Source organism: Ips typographus, linkage group LG4 (genome assembly GCF_016097725.1).
Source record: "Ips typographus isolate SLU linkage group LG4, UJ_Ityp_2.0, whole genome shotgun sequence".
In the NCBI taxonomy this organism is placed as follows: domain Eukaryota; kingdom Metazoa; phylum Arthropoda; class Insecta; order Coleoptera; family Curculionidae; genus Ips; species Ips typographus.
Window position 1 is genome coordinate 1,797,323 of NC_138425.1, and position 25,030 is coordinate 1,822,352.

At 34.0% G+C, this 25,030-nt stretch overlaps 1 protein-coding gene and 1 long non-coding RNA gene across 6 annotated transcripts in view; one reads left to right on the plus strand and one right to left on the minus strand.

Annotated features, from left to right (window-relative positions):
• Nucleotides 1-25,030, minus strand: part of 5-HT7 (5-hydroxytryptamine receptor 7) — a 106,553-nt gene that overhangs the window by 24,540 nt on the left and 56,983 nt on the right. For 2 of the 5 annotated variants that reach the window (XM_081979232.1, XM_081979234.1), the window contains exons 2-4: nucleotides 13,471-13,554; nucleotides 7,920-8,209; nucleotides 1,657-1,835 (exon numbers count right to left, since the gene is read on the minus strand). In XM_081979232.1, coding sequence (XP_081835358.1) covers nucleotides 1,657-1,835; nucleotides 7,920-8,082 — 342 coding nt within the window. In that variant the 5' untranslated portion in view covers nucleotides 8,083-8,209; nucleotides 13,471-13,554. Of the gene's footprint in view, nucleotides 1-1,656; nucleotides 1,836-7,919; nucleotides 8,210-8,505; nucleotides 8,643-13,470; nucleotides 13,555-22,767; nucleotides 22,816-25,030 lie in introns of those variants that run through there. The other 3 variants (XM_081979231.1, XM_081979233.1, XM_081979235.1) reach the window with 3 other exon arrangements.
• LOC145728591 (uncharacterized) lies at nucleotides 11,457-12,262 on the plus strand. Its single transcript, XR_014178130.1, has 3 exons — nucleotides 11,457-11,830; nucleotides 11,909-12,091; nucleotides 12,155-12,262. It is a non-coding gene; the product is annotated as an uncharacterized LOC145728591 (long non-coding RNA).

The following is a 25,030-nucleotide window of genomic DNA, read 5'->3' on the forward strand; positions in this document are numbered from 1 at the left end:
AAGTATGATTAACATTAAGTTAAAATACTTATTGTACTTGACATACATTGAGAGCCAATGTAATTGAGACATTTCCTAAACAAACGAAAACAGTTTTTTGTTCTTTTTAGGTTTCAAAACAAACTTATCTAGGCAAAGAATAGCTTCTAAAAACATTTAAAAAATTTAAATTTTTTCCAAGTTTTTTGGTTTTATTTCCTTTATAATTTACCAGAATTTTGATCTTATATAAACATAAACGCCCTTTTCAAATGCTCTCACAACATTGGCAAGTTTTTGTCAAAAAACAGGACTAATTAAAATATTCAGTCAAAAAAGCAGAGAGAGACGGGGTTTTTTCCAAATGCGAACAGAGGGATACGAATATATGGCTTGAGGCCCTAATTTAATCAGCCTGGATAAATCACCCTTCGCTTTCAATTTATCCTAACAGGAGGACAAAATATCCTGGAGACGTGATAACCTTCATTCTGATATTCTGTTGATGGTTTGGTAATGTCACATTAGTCGAGTATGTTCGTAGTTTGTGATTGGTCAAAAAGCAGTTTTCAGATGTGCATACTTTTCTTTAACTTTAATTTTTGAATTATGTTTTATCAAACATTGCCGAGAAAAACAATCGGTAATAGAATAACTTCGTTGAGAGCTTTCTCGTTCCAGAAACACGAATTTCTATAATTCTACGTTTTCCTTGAACGAGATTATTTGCAATCGTAAACAATATCGTATATAAAGAGAGACGAGGAGGAATATCAATTTTACGAACGGTAATAATGCCGTTTGTTTATAGACTATATCCGAGGCGAGCCCGAAGCTGGAAATGTCACTTTTTGCGGCAAAAGCAATCAGAAAAGTTATTCTATTCAAACAAGCATTTCTAATAACTGGTAAATAGCGTCCTTACGTGACATAAAGAAATGGAAATGGAGTCAAAGCGGCATTTTCTAACATGACAAGTTTAACTGTCTGGCAGCGAAAAATGAAATGGGCTTCTTGAAAAGGATTTTAATAATTGATGTACACATTTTATTAAAGTTTTGTACAAAAGAGAGTGGAAACGAATTAAAATCCCCATAGAACGGCCGAGAAATGTCGTTTTTCTTACCCAAACAAATAAAAGACGATATTTATCACATTCTCTCCCAAAAAAACTTCTATTCCGTCCAAATTGCCCGGGCGGCTTTGGCATAATAAATTTCCCCCTTTCGGTCCTCCATCCGCCTGTTTATTTCCCCCACCCAGATCCACTACATTTATTTGCTACCTGTTTTCAAAACCGGGAAGGTTTTTATAAAAAGGTATTATGACTGAACGGGGAGGGAATGAGATCAAAAGGAAGGTAATATTGATTGATGCTTCTTGGTGAAGGAAAAACGCGCATAAAAGCATTCGCACTTTGCGTAATTTTAATATTTTTCCTCTCATATCACTGTCAACGTAGACAATTTCTGTTGGTTTCCATCAGTTTGTTAAAGTTAATTGCTTTAGGTTGGTACAAACAAAATTACAGAACGGACAGAAATTAGTCTGGTCTAGATTGTCTACTACAATTCCAAAAGCCAACTGCTTGATATAATCGAAATAACGTTATTTCCCAATACTCTAAGTTTCACTGCTTCTATACTAATAACAATAATAAGATTATGTTAAACTTACCCAAAGGTTGCAGGCAATTTCGCCGAATATCCACTTGCCTTTGATTTCGTAAATTAGTGCCATCGGCATAACTAAAATCGCTACGCAGAGATCGCTGACAGCTAAACTAACCAAAAGATAGTTGCAGGGACGACGTAGTTTTCGCACCAGAAATATACAGACGCAAACTAAAATGTTTCCTGCAAAAAAATGATGATTTGAGAGCGCATTTTGACACCAAATTTGGTGTCCAAATGTCAAATTTTTGACATATCCTGTGATTATTTTAAATTGGACACCCTATGTATTTTACATTTTCAATCAAAATATCTACTTTTTCTGATTTCAAATATGCATTCAGGTAATGTTGGTTATTTTTCGAAAAATATAGGGGGTTTCAAATAATAGTTAAAATAAATGTAGTAATAGCTACATTTTGATTATGTTATTGTAGTTGTCAAACGTAACAAAGTTTTGTTTCCATGATGATATATATGAAATATATTTTTGTTTCCTAAATTTAGAGTAAAGGAGACTTAAATTGGTATGTTCTGAGGCAGGAAACATTAATAATAATCTGTCAGTTTTCATAAAAAAAACAATTAAAATCAATGTTTGGGAAAACCAGGATTAGAACACTTGTAAAGGATTCTGCCACTTTTTAGAAGGTTTTCAATAGCATTTAGAGGTGTATGGAACTTTCAATGTGGTCCTAGAGGTTTTTGGCAATTTGTATGTGGTTCTGGCCCTTTTAAGAAGGTTATTTAGTAACATTTAAAAGTCTATGAAGCTTTCCAAATGATTTTAGAGGCCTTTGGAAATTTAAAACAGTTATGGGAAAGTTTAAGACACTTCAAGAGAACTGTGGCACTTTTTAGGGTTGTCAGTAACATTTAGAGGTCTATGGAACTTTCAAAATAGCCCTAGAGGTTTTTGGCAATTTGTATGGAGTTCTGGCACTTTTAAGAAGGTCAGCCAGTAACATTTAAAAGTCTATGGAACTTTCAAAATGATCCTAGAGTCTTCTAGAAATTTAAAACAGTTATGGGGAAGTTTAAGACTCTTCAAGAGGACTCTGGCACTTCTTAGGATTGTCAGTAACATTTAGAGGTCTATGGAACTTTCAAAATGGTCCTAGAAGTTTTTGGAAATTTGTCTAGTATTCTGGCACTTTTAAGAAGATCAGTCAGTAACATTTAAAAGTCTATGGAACTTTCAAAATGATCCTAGAGACCTGTGGAAATTTAAAACAGTTATGGGGAAGTTTAAGACACTTCAAGAGGACTCTGGCACTTCTTAGGGTTATCAGTAACATTTAGAGATCTATGGAACTTTCAAAATGGTCCTAGAGGTTTTTGGCAATTTGTATGGGGTTCTGGCACTTTTAAGAAGGTCAGTCAGTAACATTTAAAAGTCTATGGAACTTTCAAAATGATCCTAGAGACCTGTGGAAATTTAAAACAGTTATGGGGAAGTTTAAGACATTTCAAGAGGACTCTGGCACTTCTTAGGGTTGTCAGTAAAATTTAGAGGTCTATGGAACTTTCAAAATGGTCCTAGAGGTTTTTGGCAATTTGTATGGAGTTCTGGCACTTTTAAGAAGGTCAAACAGTAACATTGAAAAGTCCATGGAACTTTCGAAATGATTTTAGAGACCTCTGGAAATTTAAAACAGTTATGGGGAAGTTTAAGACACTTCAAGAGGACTCTGGCACTTCTTAGGGTTGTCAGTAAAATTTAGAGGTCTATGGAACTTTCAAAATGGTCCTAGAGGTTTTTGGCAATTTGTATGGAGTTCTGGCACTTTTAAGAAGGTCAGTCAGTAACATTTAAAAGTGTATGGAACTTTCAAAATGGTTCTAGAGGTTTTTGGCAATTTGTATGGGATTCTGCCACCTTTAAGAAGGTCAATCAGTAACATTTAATAGTCTATGGAACTTTCGAAACGATTTTAGAAGCCTATGAAAATTTAAAACAGTTATGGGAAAGTATAAAACACTTCAAGAGGACTCTGGCACTTCTTAGGGTTGTCAGTAACATTTAGAGATCTATGGAACTTTCAAAATGGTCCTAGAGGTTTTTGGCAATTTGTATGGGGTTCTGGCACTTTTAAGAAGGTCAGTCAGTAACATTTAAAAGTCTATGGAACTTTCAAAATGATCCTAGAGACCTGTGGAAATTTAAAACAGTTATGGGGAAGTTTAAGACATTTCAAGAGGACTCTGGCACTTCTTAGGGTTGTCAGTAAAATTTAGAGGTCTATGGAACTTTCAAAATGGTCCTAGAGGTTTTTGGCAATTTGTATGGAGTTCTGGCACTTTTAAGAAGGTCAAACAGTAACATTGAAAAGTCCATGGAACTTTCGAAATGATTTTAGAGACCTCTGGAAATTTAAAACAGTTATGGGGAAGTTTAAGACACTTCAAGAGGACTCTGGCACTTCTTAGGGTTGTCAGTAAAATTTAGAGGTCTATGGAACTTTCAAAATGGTCCTAGAGGTTTTTGGCAATTTGTATGGAGTTCTGGCACTTTTAAGAAGGTCAGTCAGTAACATTTAAAAGTGTATGGAACTTTCAAAATGGTTCTAGAGGTTTTTGGCAATTTGTATGGGATTCTGCCACCTTTAAGAAGGTCAATCAGTAACATTTAATAGTCTATGGAACTTTCGAAACGATTTTAGAAGCCTATGAAAATTTAAAACAGTTATGGGAAAGTATAAAACACTTCAAGAGGACTCTGGCACTTCTTAGGGTTGTCAGTAACATTTAGAGATCTATGGAACTTTCAAAATGGTCCTAGAGGTTTTTGGCAATTTGTATGGGGTTCTGGCACTTTTAAGAAGGTCAGTCAGTAACATTTAAAAGTCTATGGAACTTTCAAAATGATCCTAGAGACCTGTGGAAATTTAAAACAGTTATGGGGAAGTTTAAGACATTTCAAGAGGACTCTGGCACTTCTTAGGGTTGTCAGTAAAATTTAGAGGTCTATGGAACTTTCAAAATGGTCCTAGAGGTTTTTGGCAATTTGTATGGAGTTCTGGCACTTTTAAGAAGGTCAAACAGTAACATTGAAAAGTCCATGGAACTTTCGAAATGATTTTAGAGACCTCTGGAAATTTAAAACAGTTATGGGGAAGTTTAAGACACTTCAAGAGGACTCTGGCACTTCTTAGGGTTGTCAGTAAAATTTAGAGGTCTATGGAACTTTCAAAATGGTCCTAGAGGTTTTTGGCAATTTGTATGGAGTTCTGGCACTTTTAAGAAGGTCAGTCAGTAACATTTAAAAGTGTATGGAACTTTCAAAATGGTCCTAGAGGTTTTTGGCAATTTGTATGGGATTCTGCCACCTTTAAGAAGGTCAATCAGTAACATTTAATAGTCTATGGAACTTTCGAAACGATTTTAGAAGCCTATGAAAATTTAAAACAGTTATGGGAAAGTATAAAACACTTCAAGAGGACTCTGGCACTTCTTAGGGTTGTCAGTAACATTTAGAGATCTATGGAACTTTCAAAATGGTCCTAGAGGTTTTTGGCAATTTGTATGGGGTTCTGGCACTTTTAAGAAGGTCAGTCAGTAACATTTAAAAGTCTATGGAACTTTCAAAATGATCCTAGAGACCTGTGGAAATTTAAAACAGTTATGGGGAAGTTTAAGACATTTCAAGAGGACTCTGGCACTTCTTAGGGTTGTCAGTAATATTTAGAGGTCTATGGAACTTTCAAAATAGTTCTAGAGGTTTTTGGAAATTTGTATGGGGTTTTGACACCTTTAAGAAGGTCAGTCAAGTCAGTAACATTTAAAAGTCTATGAAACTTTCAAAATGATCTTAAAAGCCTCTGAAAATTTATAACAATTATGGGAAAGCTTAAGACATTTCAAGAGGACTCTGGCACTTCTTAGGGTTGTCAGTAACATATAGATGTCTATGGAACTTTCAAAATGGTCCTAGAGGCTTCTGGTAATTTAAAACAGTTCTGGGAAAGTGAAACACACTTGTAGAGGATTCCGGCAGTTTTAAGAAGGTTCTCAGTGGCATTTAGAGGTCTAAGGATGTTTCAAAATGGTCCTGGGCTCGAATTCTTGAAAGCAGGGAACAGGGTTGATAGAATGTTACAGGAGAAGCTGACAATAGCGGATTCCTGTCACATTCTACAGGTCTTTCTGTTAAAGTTCAAGAATACGCACCCAGAAATCACTGAACAGAGCCCTATGGTCGGTTTTTCTTCTGGTAAAATTTGAGGTTAGTGAATAATGATTTCCAATAAATAAAACCTCACACCATAAAAAATATGTTACTTAATTTATTACTTCCTAAAAGTCTCAGGTGGTTTTCTCTTCACCAAGTGACAGCAAATTAAACTTTGGTTAGGCTACTTCAGACCGAAAAAAAAAAACAACAAAAATTGATGAGAAAAGTTTCGTTTAAGGGACACTTTTATCTAAATTGGTCCTTAATAGCGATAGAATTATGCAAATGTTCTTGGGAACTTGAATAAACGTCCAATGGGCAAGATCAACAATTTAAACTTTCCACGCGAGGTTTGTAATCGTAGTGACGGATAATTGGTCCGGTTAATTAACAATGGGGGCGTTAAAGAGAGGGAGTAATGTGTCGATGGAGGGCCAATTACTCATTCGCTTTAATTAAATCTAGGTGTGCGTATAAATCAATCAATTCGCTGATATTATCTGCTTGTGGAAAACCACTTTTTATTATACTTAACAGAAAATACTACATTTTCAACTGTTTATAAAATACAGTAAATATGACATTTTCGGAACAGCGCACGGAAATTTTTTCCCGATCCCTCTTTCCGTGCGCTTAATAATAAACATAGATATCCATGATACTAGATATCCTATGGCAACCCGAAGAAAAAAAAGAAACGAGTAATGTGTCTATAGCAACGATTTATTTATTAATGACAAATTTTATTTTCTGTCAGTGAAAATTAAGTATTTATGTATTTATTACATTTTGCAAACATGAATTCAGATTGTGAAGAAAATCGGGATATTCCCGAAAATATCTTACAACGAGCGGCAGAAGTGGCGGACTCAGAAACGAATCAAAATTGTGAGTGACGATATTCTTTTAGTATACCTATTTTTCTGAAAAAGCCAACACTATGAAATCCTCCACTTTATGGAGTCGATTCTCTATGTTAAAGAGTTGTTTGGCAATAAAAGAAAATACTCACCATCAATATCCAAAAACGATTGCTTTTTTGAAACGACAAGCTGTAGGATATATACCAAAGAAATCCCAGATTCTTACAGCAGAACAAGTAACCAAATTTTTATGTGAAGCTTCAGATGGAGAATATCTACTAGCAAAAGTAATTTTAGTGTTTGGCATCTTCGGTGCATGCCGCAGAGATGATTTAATACGTTTGAGTTTAGATGATGTGGAAGATAATGGGCGTTTCCTTGTCGTGTTCTTACGAGATGGAAAAACTCACAGGTCAAGAAGTTTTACCATTACCAATGAAAATTGCAAATTCGATCCCTGTACAATTTACCGTAAATACGCAGATCTCCGCCCTAAACATATGGAGAGTAGAAGATTATTTGTTGCATACCGAAACCAAAGATGTTACGCTCAACATGTTGGGTGCCATACTATCAGTGGTATTCCAAAACTTGTTGCAAAATACCTAAAACTAAAAAATCCCGAAGAATATACTGGACATGGGCTAAGGCGCTCTTCGGCAAAAGACACGGAGGATGGCTTTCTTCCAATGTAATAGAAGGATATATAGAAGAGTCCATACAAAGAAAAATTGAAGTATCACGGAAGTTGTTTAGCCCTTGTAACTTGGAAACTACAACATCTGACAGTCAATCAAGAGAACCAAAGCACACACGAACACTCCGCTTCAACATCTTTAGCAGAGTCTTTAGTTCAACAAAAAGAAATGCAAAAGGGATTGAGCTTCAACAATAATACGAATTGTACAATAAATATTACTATTAATAATAACGGTTCTGTCCAAAATTAATTTTCTTAGAATTACCTACTTGTATTTTTTTTGTTAATTTGAGTTGTATGTACTTACATTTTTACTGTTTTAAAAATAAAAATAAATATTCCCGATTTTCTTAATAATTTTTTGCGATATTTTTTGTTTATGTTGATTTCAGGTACCTAAGTATAATAAAAAATATTGTTCATTACTCGTCCAGAAATGGATTTTCCGTTCTTGCATGACTTCCCAAAAGGAAAAATCCTCATTTCTGTACTGGTAATGAAATATACTATTTCCTGACCGTTTAACTTACCTATAATCGTTGTAATAATGATGCCGCCCAAAATAAGACACATAGCAATACTTTCAGCCAAATTATATCCATAGGAATCGCTGTGATTGTATCCATAAGTGACTATAGTAGCGTTATAAGAAGAATCATTGGTAAGCAGTATGCGCGATACGTGGGTCTCCATACGCGGCTGCAATGCTCTCAGGTGCTCTTGCTGCTCGACATGTCGCTCTATCTCACACGCACTTAAGTGTCTTGATGATGATGATGGAAGGCGAAACGTTCGAATTTTCTTCTATTCCAAGGCCAGTCTAAAACATAAAATATTTAAGTGGTGAATAGTGTATCTACTATTATTTTCATTGGGCAATAAAAGTAAGTTAACGATAATCCGGATCGGACTTTATGTTTATTTGACTTTTGCCCTTTTCTCTGCTCGAGAGAGTTTGTTCCCTTAACAAAGTTAAACGTACGTGTCCGAGAAAACAATTCGGTTTGTTCCTTTCATAGACAGTTATGACGGAACGTAGCCCGAAGGAAACATTGTGATTTCAAACTGAAGTTTGAGGATGAAGGGGGTGGAAATTCCGTGCATAAAACCACATACCTGATTGAAATCTGAAAGCAAGTGAAAACACTCTAAACTTGACAAAAATCACACGTCTACTACCGGACTAATCAAAATGAATTCGATATCAACCAAATATTATTATCTGAATGTTTATTTATCGCAATGATTTTGCACCAAATCAACTTTAAATTAGTTTCCTGAATTCATTGAAGTGATGCTCGAGATAATGACAAATCTGTTGAAATTCCGATAAGAATGGGTTTTTTATTATTAATTTGGTAGTCGATGAGGCCAATTTATTGCTTTCGATCAATCAACCACCTTTCATTATCCTACAAATCATTTTTATTTCAATAAACTTTCACGGTAGCGATGGTGTCAAGTGTTGTAAGGTGTAGTACTCTAATAGATGATAAAACTTACCACAAACATGGATTCGAGTACTAGTCAATGCATGTAAATCGGGAAACAGCGGGAAATGTCGGGATTTGTACTTTATTTACAAAAAAGAAGGTTTTTTGATAATTTACAGGACTTTTTTTTGCAAAAATTGACAAATTTGCCGCGTATATGACGTAGACGACTTTCAGCAGTCTTATTGGTGATGGTTGACAGCATCTGATTTATAATCTCAAAGTCACGTCACGAGTAAAGTCCGCAGAGTGCAATGTTGCCAAATAACACGTTTTTATTTCACTGGATAAAAAGTAATTTGATGTCAATTTGACAAACTGTAAATGACAGATGTTTATAGAAATAAAGATCGTCTTTTATCGTTTCTAATTTGTCGAGATTGAAAAATGTACAAACTGGCAACATGATAGAAGTGGCTTTTCGCACCTAATTGGTTGAAAACCGTCTACGTCATATCTGGCGGGCGTTTTAAATGTTACTACGAAATTTGAATCTTTTTATGTTACACTTTGTATTTGAAAAAAATAACAAAATATTTTGTCCACGACCAACCAATAATGTACTAATATTCAGCTTGTTGACAGAAGCTAAATGAGGGTCATATAACGTCAGAGTGATTAATGAGGGGGATTAATGAATCATTATTGACAGGAACTCGCCATTGTCAGCTTCTTCTGTCACATTCTATCAGCACTTTTCTTGAGAATTCCGTTCCTTGCTTTTAACGTGTGTAGCTGACAGAGAAACGTAGGTAATTGCATGCGCGGGAGAAAGACAGAAAACAAAAAAAATATCAAGTAGGCCATATTTTCAGCGCCTTGTTGCCAAACGCCAAGTTATTTTGTCGACGGTATTTGAGTGACACTTGGCGTTTGGCAACGGCGCGCTGAAAATATGGCCTACTTGATATTTTTTTCGTTTTCTGTCTTAGTCCCGCGCATGCAATAATGTACGTTTCTCTGTCCGTTACGCGGTTTTCCTATGGTCGGTTTTGGATTTACCACACCTGTATATTCCATGATTTATATGTGAAACATTATTGGTGTAAGGAGGTCTTTAGTTCTGTCGTTTGTCAAGTTGACATTGACAACGTCAGTGCCATCGTGATCGTAGGCGGCGACGCTGGAGTGCGTTCAGAATTATATACATCAATGCTAAGGAGTACGTTAGACATTTAACTTCACTTGGCATTAGTGGTAATGGACAAAGTATAGTATTATCCTCGTTTTTTATGGCCATTAATCCCACGGGAGATTTGGTGGTGATGGCTATCATAAAAAGCTCGTTGAATAATATACTATTTTACGTCCGTCCGTCATTAAAAGTACCTAAAAAATCAAATTTATTTCAAAAATGGTACTAGTTAGCGTCATTTTGATACCGGATGTAAGATTCTCCTAAGTCATAATTACTCTATAACAAGAATTTCATTGAGATTACAACGTTTTTTTAAAAACTTTATAAGTTGCTGTGGAAAAGTGTCATTAGTTTGGATCTAAGTCCAATATTAACGCCACAAAAAAATAAAATGTAAAATAAAAAAAATCACAAACTGAAACTTTTGACAACGAGTCATAAAATAAATAATAAACATTTTATAGTGACAAAAACAATTGCATTGCTTAATTTGGAATTTTCCCGCTCTTAAAACCTTAATTTCAAAATTATCCTCATCGTTATTATCTTTCGGAGGTCAAAAGCCAAGCAAGTGCAGATCAAAGCAACTTTTCCACTATAAATTTTCCTAATAAGCCGACCGTGTTTACGGGCCACGGAATTTTTAGTATAAACAATTTAGACCTTGGAGCAATTATTTCGCTTTCTAATTATCCGATTTGGGCGTCTGGATTTATTTTAAATTTGGTTTTAAACCATTTAATTTACATTTTAACGCCTGTTAACGAAATATTGATTGCCGATCGATTTGATTTTGGAATTTCTAGTATAAAGTTTTGAGCAAATCCGCTAGAATTTAAGGAGTGATTTGCTGCTGGAAAAAGACACTGAAAGCTTTCTGGAAATGTAAAGAAACGACTTCTTCGCTTTCGCATTTAGTTTCATTTCCTCTGGAACTAGCTGAAAACTGGGAATGACATTCCTTTATTTTAATAGAGAAATATCGGAACGAGTGAAACAAATATAAATCGAAAGTGTAATTTCCTGGCTTTTGGTGGCAAACTCGGTGTTGGTAATTTACATAGATTACCTAGAAAGGTCAAGACCGATTAAGTTTGGTCATGAATATTCATTGGTTTTATATGAAACGGATCTATGCATACATTTCCCTCAATTCGCCAGCTCTAAAAAGTTTGAAACTTTCTGGATATGGTGTGAAAAACCTCTGGTTGCTTCAATTGTACGACATTTTTTAATTTGCTTGTGCAAACAGTCCCGATTTTCCCTGAATTTGAAAACTAGATAGTTTCGTTAAATATTAATTTAGCAATAAACTGGGTCCTCGAAGAGAATTGCCAACGCTGGATGGATTAAATCGGGAAAAGAAGTCTGAAGTATGCAGTCTTTTCTATTATTAAATTTGCACCCATTGTCCGCCATTGTTGGCAAAAAGTAAATAAAGAGAAATTTTTTATTTTTGATGTAAATTTTACAATATTTTAAGGAGTATTTCGATTTAACTGCGATACTACGTGTGAGACTAGATAATGTGTGTGTGTTTTGGTAGTCAGTTTTGAAAATGCCACCTTCTTAATACACTTTACAACTAGCAAGGGGCACAGTGAAACATTCTGAAGAAACTAGAGTAGGTGGAACAGAAAAGGATGCCTTTTCTGATAGAAAACACTGTCACCAGGAAGCAGCCCATATATTTACTTACTCCCAAGAAGAGTTTTTATAAGAAAACTACAAAAACCAAGTTTATTCAAGCCAGTGGTTCTCGAAGAAACATGGATATAGAGTAAAGGTGTATTTAGCAGAAGCTGACAAGGTGATTTACCTAATATTATAAAAAGGACTCTGGTAAAAGTATTAATGAGCTGCTAATACTAAATAGCTTATGTTTCAGGTAATTTTATTTGCCTAATCTGGAGTTTGCTTATCATGCTTTGAAAGGGTCCAAATTTAAAAAGTCCCATTATCAATTGCTCTAAAAGACTCTGAAGAAAAGGTGTTTGAAGCAATGGTTATTATGGTGTTGTCAAAATGCATATGCAGAGTATTGAAAAAACAAATTTCTAGTAAGTTTCAGGTAATATTAGAAAGATATAAGTTACTTAATATGTAAATTTGATCAAATGCCATTATTTTGCAGAATTAGCCCTTATAAATTTTGCCATATCTTCTCTGAATATAAGGCTAGAAACAGATGGTGCTGCTGTTAAATACTTTTACATCAGATAGTAGGTTAAATTACTATTTTTATTGTATCATTATGAAATATACAAATAAAATATTTAAAAAGTACACTGGAGTTTCATTTTTTATCTAAGAAGAAGTCTAGTTTGAACTGAAATTTAAAAAACATGTTAAATAAATCACACAACAAAACCAAAATGATATGTATTTAATGCTGAGTAAATTTACAAAAGGAAATAAATAAGCAATCTAAATCAAAAAACCAAGAAGCAAGTTCTTAAAAGACCAACAATTCTGTTATAAGTTAAAACACTGCTTTAGGATTTAATAGTCCCCAGGATACACACATTGCCTTTCCTTTCTTGCAAATTTTATGGAATAATTCTTGAAACGTTGGTATTGGGCTGTTAATGACTCGTTTGAATGCACCTATTTGTGATGTTCTTTCCAGATAATTTAAATTGAATGTGGTTGTTGTTCCCAAGCCAAAGTTTGATTGGAACTTTCCGCCTTTGTCTACCACCAAATGTTGCAAGTTTTCCAGTTTGGTGAAGAAAAATCTTAAATTCTACGAAGGTCTCGGAATAACAAAACTAATTAATAAACTTAGACAACCCTAAGCTAAGTTTTTATTTCTTCTATTTGTAGTTTTTGGTGTTTTTCAACTTTTTAAAATTCCTAACCGACTATCAGTTGGGACTATGCTCTATGTTGCCACATCTTCCCCGAGCAGATGTGAACCTGGTGTATTGTTGGTTGCAGTAATAAACGGACCGATGAATTATACAGATTTCGAAAAATCGTTGTTCGTTGTTAAAAGCAATAGATGGCGCTTGAATAATGTGCTTGTCTGGATATGACGTTTTCGACAGTTGACAGATCACATGACTACTTCATTAGAACTATTAGAAAACTTTCATACTTTATATACAGTGGATGAACTTTAGGCGGGCGGTAAATTACACACGAGTGAAGGCAAAATGCACACTTTAATCAATTTCCATGTGCAGAGCAAAGTTAAGGCTGTTTAAGTTGGAAAATTGACATTTTAGCGTTATCTTTACTTTCCTAGTTTCGGTAAAACTTTAAATCGAATATACGAGAACCGTCTAGGCAGTAGCGCTCTTTAAATTTTGCCGAAAGCTCCGTAAATATCCTACGAAACCGTATTAAAGACTTATTTCTTTAAAAGCCGGTTTTATTTAAACTTTTCAGTTGAGAGCGGTAACATGCAACTACTTTTTTATAGTAGAGCTAAAAAGAGTGACTTACCTTTGTCCCAAAAATCCGGCCGCATTCTGTGATTCCTCGTGCGTTCCGTCCCTAGTCCATGCCCTCCAGGAAAAGTCTGCCAACCTGCGAGAAAACAGCAAAAAACCTCGTTACGACAACAATGTGGCCGGGAAATTGAATGAAAATGAAATCTGGCACCGTTTGCACGTATACAAACCCTCCCTCCCCCTCAGGACGTTTACTAGTGCACGGATTAATAATAAAATCCATTTAGAAAAGTTCTATTATCGATCGTTTTACGCATTTAATTCCCTTTCGGTTTTTGCTGGTCAGGAAGCCAAAAATAACCTGAAATATTAATAGCCAGTTACACGAAAGTCTCACAAAAAGATTGAGTATTTAAAAATCCATCAGTTATGTTTACACAAGATGATTATTTCCATTCTGTTTTGCTATATTGGAACAAAAATGGGTGGCTTTGTAAGCCAGCTCAATTATTTTTTAGGCAACTCTAACTAACGCGAGGATTAGACACTCCATTATCGAAGCCATCCAGCTTGCTTCTGCGAATTCGGGCGGCCATTGTGTGATATACAGTAATTATGGAAATCCTACCGTGAATCAGCAGGCTTAGAATCCATTCATTATATTTTATAACTAAGTTAACCGAAATCCGAATAGAGCAGATGCACCAAACTACTCTAATAAAGCTCTAACAAATCCATCGTGCTGTTGTGTAGTTTCTAAGAAGATGAAAAGATTCAAATTTTAGTATATTGTAGAGAGGAGATTTTGTTTGAATAGGTAATGTATGTATGTCCATTTGTGAAAAATAAAATACCGTAAGTTTACTGAAAAAGTGTGAAAAAGTACTATTTGTAGTGAATTTAGAAGTATAAAGGGTGTCCCTGTAGCAGAAACGCCTTTATAGTCAAAAGTGATTTACCGCTACCGAGAAAAAAAAAACAAAGCAGAAATTAAACAAATTGCTTGAACCGTATGTGGCGCCCTCTACGATCAATATAAAAATCGTTGAGAAGATAATAGATAATTCCCCATCTCGGAAAACCCCCTGATTCCTATATTTTTTTTGGTTTGTTTTGGTATAAAAATTGATTTTTAAATTTTAACTTTGCCGCTCTGTAGCTCTGTAATTATCAACTTTTGCACTTGTAGAGGCCTCTGCCAATTTTAGAAGATTCTGGGAAGATTTAAGACACTTATAAAACCTCTGGCAATTTTAGAAAATTCTGGGAAGGTTTAAGACATGTTTAGAAGATTCTGGGGAGATTTAAGACACTTGTAGGGGCCTCTGGCAATTTTATAAGATTCTGGGAAGGTTTAAGACACTTTTAGAAGATTCTGAGAAGATTTAAGAGACTTGTGGGGGCCTCTGGCAATTTTATAAGATTCTGGGAAGGTTTAAGATACTTAAAGATGCCTCTGGTAATTTTCGAAAATTCTAGAAGGGTTAAGAAACTTTTAGAAGATTCTGGGGAGGTTTAATACACTTGTAGGACCTTCTGGCAATTTTATAAGATTCTGGGAAGGTTTAAGACACTTTTAGAAGAGTCTGGAAAGATTTAAGAGACTTGTAGGGGCCTCTGGCAATTTTAGAAACTTCTGGGAAGGTTTAAGACACTTTTAAAAGATTCTGGGAAAATTTAAGACACTTGTAGGGGGCCTCTGGCAATTTTAAAAACTTCTGGGAAGGTTTAAGACACTTTTAGAAGATTCTGGGAAGATTTAAGAGACTTGTAGGGGCCTCTGGCAATTTTATAAGATTCTGGGAAGGTTTAAGACACTTTTAGAAGATTCTGGGAAGATTTAAGAGACTTGTAGGGGCCTCTGGCAATTTTATAAGATTCTGGGAAGGTTTAAGACACTTTTAGAAGATTCTGGGAAGATTTAAGAGACTTGTAGGGGCCTCTGGCAATTTTATAAGATTCTGGAAAGGTTTAAGACACTTTTAGAAGATTCTGGGAAGATTTAAGATACTTATAGATGCCTCTGGAAATTTTAGAAAATTCTAGAAGGGTTAAAACACTTTTAGAAGATTCTCGGGAGATTTAAGAGACTTGTAGGGGCCTCTGGCAATTTTATAAGATTCTGGGAAGGTTTGAGACACTTTTAGAAGACTCTGGGAAGATTTAAGAGACTTGTAGGGGCCTCTGGCAATTTTATAAGATTCTGGAAAGGTTTAAGACACTTTTAGAAGATTCTGGGAAGATTTAAGATACTTATAGATGCCTCTGGAAATTTTAGAAAATTCTAGAAGGGTTAAAACACTTTTAGAAGATTCTCGGGAGATTTAAGACACTTGTAGGGGCCTCTGGCAATTTTATAAGATTCTGGGAAGGTTTAAGACACTTTTAGAAGATTCTGGGGAGATTTGAGACACTTGTAGACGGTCTCTGGCAATTTTATAAGATTCTGGGAAGGTTTAAGACACTTTTAGAAGATTCTGGGAAGATTTAAGAGACTTGTAGGGGCCTCTGGCAATTTTATAAGATTCTGGAAAGGTTTAAGACACTTTTAGAAGATTCTGGGAAGATTTAAGAGACTTGTGGGGGCCTCTGGCAATTTTATAAGATTCTGGGAAGCTTTGAGACACTTTTAGAAGACTCTGGGAAGATTTAAGAGACTTGTAGGGGCCTCTGGCAATTTTATAAGATTCTGGAAAGGTTTAAGACACTTTTAGAAGATTCTGGGAAGATTTAAGATACTTATAGATGCCTCTGGAAATTTTAGAAAATTCTAGAAGGGTTAAAACACTTTTAGAAGATTCTCGGGAGATTTAAGACACTTGTAGGGGCCTCTGGCAATTTTATAAGATTCTGGGAAGTTTTACGACACTTTTAGAAGATTCTGGGGAGATTTGAGACACTTGTAGACGGCCTCTGGCAATTTTATAAGATTCTGGGAAGGTTTATTAGATAATAATCTAAAAAATGCTATCAGTACGTTGTTTTCAACAGTTTTTTATACATAAAAAACTGAAAAGTAAATAATTTAATTAATGAATCCCTGGAAACAATCCTCTATATGTGTGATTTACTCTTTGTAATGAAAAATTCTATTTTAAACCCGTACTTTTAAACATTTCAACCACACGTGCATACAGGGGGTTGTCATTTTAAGCCCATTATTAAGATATCGTGTAAACCGGGCTGCGATAATTCCTATTAAAGCTTGGAGCAATTTCCAAGTCAAATTCCATTGTCATCGAACCTGATATTGGATGGATTTGAATTGGAAACTGAGTGTCTCTGGATGGGCAACAAGTTGGATAACTCGATACCTACCTCTTATGGAACCACACTGCAAACAATAACCGAGTTTTCGGTTACGGTGTGTGTGGTTTTTCGATTATAAAGTGTGTAATTTACATAAACTACCAGTAAGTTTACACTGTTATTGTCACAGCCAGGGACTGTGTGTACTATAATGAAGGCCATTACTATACAAGCCAGAAAGTTGTTATAATGTAATATTGGATAAAAAAATTACATAAAAAGTGGGTTGCAAGTAATTAATTGAGACTAAATTTATCGGAAGGAAATTCTGAAACAAATGGTTGAGATATTTTTTTCTGAAAAACACTGAGCTCTATGATAAGGGTCTTAACGATTCAACAAAAGACCTTCGTCTTGGGGCCTCATCCAAGCTTATCTTGGAAGCCTTAAGGCTGACTTGACCCGAATAGTTACGGACAGATTAAGCTGATTAACACGTTACCATCTCGTGAGTAACACAAAATTAGGAAACATATTAAGACTGGAAAGCGGGCAAAATTAGCAAACAGCGGAACCCCTTTTGAAAATAATTGGAGAAGGGAGAAAATAGCGTCGGGGCGGGTTTTCCAGTTACCTTTAAATCTCTATTTAACGGATCTCGGCACGATTCTCCGCGTATAAATATAGAAACCGGTTTTATTTCTGTCATCAGTCGAAATGGGCCGCGATTTCAGTATTATGGTATCCATCACATGCATTCCCCGCTAATCGTAACGAAACCCGGTTACGTGGTTACGGTTTGTTCTGGAATTATGAACGTCACACGCACATTACGCTGACGTTCATAACTTATCATAGTGTACACGTAGATTTACGTTAAGTAGCCTGGATTTATATTCTGCGGGGTTCTGGTATACATTATTTAATACGTCAGTCATTTTCGTCATTGTTTCGTTACATTTCCGTATCAAATCCGGATTTACTCCACGTCTTAGTCATAGTCGTAAGCATAAATTCAATTTTTGTTTACTTTTTCTACTCAAAGTGCAATTTTGACAAATTTTTATTTGCCTCAGAAGGGTTCCAATGCCCAAAAAGATATATTTATACCAAAGGAGTTCAAATTAGGTAAAATAAGCACTTTAAACTTGGAAAAATTTAATTTTTTGTCAAAATTTTCAAATTTGATTTTTGCCCAAAATGGTTCCAATGCACGTCAAAGGGCATATTTATATCTAAAAACTTTAAATTAGGTGAAATAAAAGTACAGAAAAAGCAGTTTAAAATTTTACATTTTTACAAAAAAAATAAACACTTTTTGAAATTAAATATCTCGGTAACATGAAGAGCTAGAGAGGCCACTTTTGGCTCATTTTGTAGTATTTTTTATCCTTTTTCTAATAGTGTTTCAGTGAAACCTCTAAAACTTCAAATAAAAAAGTTACAATCAAAAATTGAAAAAGCGCCATTTTTGCAAAAAGTGCAATTTTGGCAATTTTTTATTTTGCTCCAGAAGGGTTCCAATGCACAGCAATGGGCATATTAATACCAAAGGACCTTAAATTAGGTAAAATAAGTACAAAAAAGCACTTTAAAATTTTTCATTTTTCAAAAAAATTGAAAGAATGGGGGGGTGTTAGGGGTCTTTTTTTACTATTTTGTGTAATTCAATATCTCGGTAACATGAAGAGCTAGAGAGGCCAGTTTTGGCCCATTTTGTAGTATTTTTTATCCTCTTTCTAATGGCGTTTTAGTGAAAACTATAAGAGTTTAAATAAAAAAGTTACAATAATTCAAAAATTGAAAAAATGCCATTTTTGCAAAAAGTGCAATTTTGGCAATTTTTTATTTTGCTCCGGGAGGGTTCCAATGCACAGCAATGGGCATATTAATACCAAACGACCCTAAATTAGGTAAAATAAGTACAAAAAAGCACTTTAAAATTTTTCATTTTTAAAAAAAAATTAAAGGAAGGGGGTGTGTTAGGAGTCTTTTTTTACCACTTTTTGAAATTCAATATCTCGGTAACATGAAGAGCTAGAGAGGCCAGTTTTGGCTCATTTTGTAGTACTTTTTATCCTGTTTCTAATGGCGTTTTAGTGAAACCTCTAAAACTTCAAATCAAAAAGTTACAATCATTCAAAAATTAAAAAAACGCCATTTCTGCAAAAAGTGCATTTTTGGGAATTTTTTATTTTGCTCCAGGAGGGTTCCAATGCTTAGCAAAGGGCATATTTATACCAAAGGACCTCAAATTAGGTAAAATATGCACTTTAAACTTTTCAAAAATTGGAAAAATGTAATTTTTTGTCAAAATTTTCAAATTTGATTTTCGCCACAAAATGGTTCCATGTAGTAAGTACAGAAAAAGCAGTTTAAAATTTTTCATTTTTAAAAAAAATTCAAAGAATGTGGGGGGGGCATTACAGGTCTTTTTTTACTATTTTTTGTAATTCAATATCTCGGTAACAGGAGAAGCTAGACAGACCAGTTTTGGTTCATTTTGTAGTATTTTTTTATTCTCTTTCTAATGGAATTTCAGTGAAATCTCTAAGAGTTCAATTAAAAAAGTTACAATCATTCAAAAATTGAAAAAATGCCATTTTTGCAAAAAGTGCAATTTTGGCAATTTTTTGGTTTACTCTAGGAGGGTTCTAATGCACAGAAAACGACATATTTATACCAAAGGATCTTAAATTAGGTAAAACAAGTAGAAAAAAAGCACTAATCATTTTTCAAAAACATTTTAAAGATTTGAGGGGTATTAGGAGGAGTATTTTTTACTACTTTTTGAAATACAATATCTCGGTGACATGAAGAGCTAGAGAGGCCAGTTTTGGCTCATTTTGTAGTATTATTTATCCTTTTTCTAATAGTGTTTCAGTGAAACCTCTAAAATTTCAAATAAAAAAGTTACAATAATTCAAAAATTGAAGAAACACCATTTTGGCAAAAAGTGCAATTTTGGCAATTTTTTATTTTACTCCAGGCGCCGTTTGGCTTATTTTCTAGTATTTTTTATCCCTTTTCTAATGACGATTTAATGAAAATTAAAATAAAACAAAATACTCAAAAATTATATAAATGAAATTTTTCAATTTTCAAAAAGTTCAACGAAAGAGCGTAAAAACAGCTTACCCCAAACTAAAATTACATAACACTACATAACATACCATAACATAACAATAACGTAACATAACATAACATTAGGTTAGGTTAATATGAAAAACGTCGAATAAAACTTGAACGAGTTATAACAATTGGAGGGTAAATTGTAGAAGATTTAGCTTCTCTTAAATATCGTAATCGAGATTGTAAAACCTAAATTGGTTAAATTTGTAACAAATTTTAATGGTAAACAAGCGCGGTTCTGGCGGTATACACAAGCGAGACAAATGGGAAGATTAATAATGAGGACTTAGACATAATCCATCTTGTAGGTTTCAGTTTGCCTGGCTAAGGCGGTAATTAAACGAAGCGTAAATTTATACCAGGAACAAATAAATAATAATATCCAAACTATGCTCCACTTTCGGATGGAAACGACTGAGAAAGGCCATTAAGGTTGTTTGTCAGTAATTCGGTAAACATAACGCTAACGTTATGGAAATTTAAGTGTCATAAACACTCGCGGAGTAATGTTTTTATTAGAGCTTCGCTGCTTTTGGCGAATCTCTCACTTGGAAAGTAACTTTATTGGATTTCTTGATGGAGTAATAGACTAGCTAAATGATTGCCGGTGCTAATGACAACGTTTTCGTGATTAAGTTTCTGCGATTTTCCGCCAATTCGGCTGAAATGATCAAAGACTCTGTTCTAGATAAATAATTACGTTTCCAAGATTACACTCCCACTCAATTTGTTTACTTTATAACATCTTCAAAGGAATTAAATCGCTCTAAATAAGGTGTAAGTCAAACTTCTCGACAATTTTTCAACTGTTGAATTCCGCCAATTTAGTCAAGATAAATAATTACATTTCAAAATATGCTCTCTCAATCGGTTTGCTTATTTTTAAATCTTCGTCCAGGTAGAAATCCATAATATGTTCATAAACGCGGAACGCACGAGTTTTTCCCCCATTACGTCGGTTATTTTTAAAATTGTGATTGACGGGCGCGCATAAATATTATTCCTGGGATTTAGACGAATTTCCAGGAAATTGCGAACGTCTGTCCGGATTACATGGATTCCTGAGGGATTCCTTCAATTCTTGCAGTCTGCTTAAAACGGCCTCGATAGAATGGTTTCTTATCGATTTCGGTTGCGGCCAAGTGGAGATGAAGACCCAGATCCTAAATCCTCCAAGTAGTTTTAGTGAAATTTCAAAAAAAATTGATTCCTCTGTTAGTAAAATTACTGTTTAGATTATTCATTGCGTTTCTGTTACTCTACTACCTAGCATTGATTATCGTTTCGAATAATATTATTTCAAAGTACAAAATGAAATTCCAATCCTCATTTTGCAAACGACCAAATCGAACATATCCGATGCCGGTGGTCAGAGATAAACGTTTCCGAACATTAATCTTTACGGACAATTGGGAAAATTGTTTCATTATGCCCGATGCTGAAACTGTGGGATTATCGCGGTAATAACAGTTGTCTATTATCGTCGTTTTACTCGTGAGAGATAAATTACTCCATATTCCAACCGTCGTTAATGTTTGTTATTTGAGTTTACACCGATATGGATTTCCTATGTTTCACATCATTAGGGATTTAAAGCTTGACTTTGTGACACTATAGCAACAACCTTGAAGTTGTGTTTGTGTTTTTTCTAGTTAATTTAAGAAAGTAGTCCCTAAAAGCTAAAATTTTATTATTCATTCCCTTCGATCGAAAGGAGGAAGTTTTAACTTTGTTACAACTACAATAATTATTGTTAATTTGATTTGGACCACTTCCAATCAGCCGATAAAGGGTGTTTTGTGCCTAACAAATTAAAGTCTGTGTTTTTAAATTAATTAACTAAAAAGAGCCAAACAACTCATTGTATAATATTTGTTTGGTCAACCTGGTATATTTCCATTCTGCATACTTTCATATTAATTTTCTTAGCATTGAAATAAACTTTTAAAGTTGATTTGAAGAGTTAAGTTTGGTCCTTTAGGATGGAAAAGGTTGCTGAGTTGAAAAGTTGACAAGACTTTAATTTCACTTACAATTAATTAAAAACGGTTTATATTATGGCATGATATACCAAAAATAAAACAAATTTAAGATGTTGCAAGTTGCTCAGAGCAACCAAAAAATAACATGGTTGCCAAAGTGCAGAATAACTTTTCAAAAATTGCCAGAAAACCTTAAAAGAAGAAAATTTTCAAATTGGCAGACATCCCTAACTACGATACAGACACATTCAAAAAATGTCCTGTAAAATTATAAACAGAAACACAGTAAAGGTAGCAACCAATCATCCAAGATGTCCATGTAAACGTGACAACATTGCTCATTGCTACCAACCTTTCACGGAAATGATGCTGTTTTATTGACGTTTATATTGACCAAAGTGTCTTAAACCTTTTCAGAATCTTATATAATTGCCAGAGTTTCCTACAAGTGTATTAAATCTCCCCAGAATCTTCTAAAAGTGTCTTAAACCTTCCCAGAATATTTTAAAATTGCCAGAGGCCCCTACAAGTCTCTTAAATCTTCCCAGAATCTTCTAAAAGTGTCTTGTGACGTTGCTTTGTGATCTTGGTATCATTTTGATGGCAATAAATTTATTATTATTATTATTATTATTATTATTATTATTATTATTAATACTCTAACTTTAGTCAGTTATAATACAATGTCATGTTGTTTGTGGTGGTTTTTCCTTCAATATTTTAATTTTAACACAAAAATGTCAGTTTACATTAAATATAATGAGATGTTTGAAAAAATGTTTATCTAGTTTTCGTGTAACAATCAAGACAGTATTTATAACAAGAAATTAATTAATTTATGATAGTGTGAAGAGCACTTAATGGTGTTTTATGGTCGTTCTGGTCAATAATTATTATCTTGACCAAAATTTTTGTTTAGCACACGTACAACGTTGCCAATATTATCAAAATGTTTCTACTGATCTGTTTCTTGACTTCTGAATTACCTTATCTTTCTTGAAGCTCAAATTTTACGATGAAGTGGTTTTTCCAACCTGAAAAAAACACACAAACTGAAATATATACCAAAATTCAAGCACAATAAGTATGACGACATAAATTAAATAGTTGAAGCGACGTTGTCAGATTGTATACAGGGCTAGCTGCCCAAAACTGTTCATTAAAAGTTTATTAAAATCCGATATTAAAAAAATTTAAATTGTGGAATTAAAAGAAATTTGATGAGTTTTAGAAATATTTTCATCTTTCTGTCACTTCCGGTTTAACCGGAACTTGCTTAGTTTAATTGGAACACCCGGTATTTTTGAATATTCCTATCGATTTCAAATATTTTTCATGTTTTACAACCTCTATCTGTCTACAACAGTTTTCGAGATATTGACGTTTGAAAAATGATCACTTTCAAGTTTTCAAATGTGTCTAATAATAATCAAGTTGACATCTACTTGCGATTAAACTGGAAGTGTTTGTCACGTGACCGTTAAACTAAATAGTGTTCTACAATCACGTGACAACTGTCACTAACGTTAAAACTGCCAATCCATGCTCAAAAGTTGCAAAAATCAGGATTTAGAAACGTTTTTTTGCAGTATTTGATATAAAACGTGTTTCTGAGAATTATGACAGTTATTTTGACAATTATCACGTGACTTCTCGCTAAATAGTGTTCTACAATCACGTGACAACTGTCACTAACGTTAAAACTGTCAAGCCATGCTCAAAAGTTGCAAAAATCAGGATTTAGAAACGTTTTTTTGCAGTAATTGATATAAAACGTGTTTCTGACAGTAATTTTGAGAAATATCACGTGACGTCTAGCTAAATATTGTTCTACAATCACGTGACAAATGTCACTAACGTCAAAACTGTCAAATCATGCTCAAAAGTTGCAAAAATTAGGATTTAAAAACGTTTTTATGCAGTATTTGATATAAAACGTGTTTCTGAGAATTATGACAGTAATTTTGAAAAATATCACGTGACGTCTAGTTAAATATTGTTCTACAATCACGTGACAACTGTCACTAACGTTAAAACTGTCAAGCCATGCTCAAAAGTTGCAAAAATCAGGATTTAGAAACGTTTTATTGCAGAATTTGATATAAAACGTGTTTCTGAGAATTATGACAATTATTTTGACAATTATCACGTGACTTTTCGCTAAATAGTATTCTACAATCACGTGACAACTGTCACTAACGTCAAAACTGTCAAATCATGCTCAAAAGTTGCAAAAATCAGGATTTAAAAACGTTTTTATGCAGTATTTGATATAAAACGTGTTTCTGAGAATTATGACAGTTATTTTGACAATTATCACGTGACTTCTCGCTAAATAGTATTCTACAATCACGTGACAACTGTCACTAACGTTAAAACTGTCAAGCCATGCTCAAAAGTTGCAAAAATCAGGATTTAGAAACGTTTTCTTGCAGTATTTGATATAAAACGTGTTTCTGAGATTTATGAATATAATTTTGCCAATTTTCACGTGCTAAAACTTGAGAACAGTCACGTGACTATAAAAATGTAATTTTAAATTTGAAAACTATGACCTGAAGTGAAAATCCAACCAAAAATTCCCTGGACCGACCAAGTCAAGCTGAAACCTACCAAAGTACAAACTTTTTGGAAAACCTTGTTTATCAATCAGGAAATCATAGGAATTATAAACAAATGATGATTAAGAAGAGAGGGTGATCAAAGAGTAAACGAGAAGAAAATTCAAAAACCACAGTTTTAAAGATTACAGTAACCATTTTAAATGAAGAAAATCACAGAAGAAGACATAGCAAAAGAACTGATTGATCAAGCATTCTCAACAAGAAACACAAATGATTATTAATAATTAAACTAATTAATTAGAGAATTTTGTAATTTTTGCAATGTTTTCAGTAGTTTCAACGATGTAATTCAAACCAATTCGACTAGATTCAAACTATATGGCACCGGGCAGTAAAATGCGAAGAAAAATTGAGCAAACTGAAAAGTTTTTAAATTAGTATTTCAGCTTTTGCAGTTCACTTTAAATCTCTCTCATTAAGTAAAACTGGCTACTAAAAAAAACTGAAGCAAAAATTAACCAGAAGCCTGAATCGGTCGTGCCTTTTGAAGGTTCAAAATTCCGAAACCTTCTAATCGAAACTTATTAAATTTCTTCGATGTTAATTCATCACAATGCACGTAGCCTCTCGAAATAAACGAAAACCTTGAGATGGAACTAATTTAATTATTCTAGCAATGTTTTGT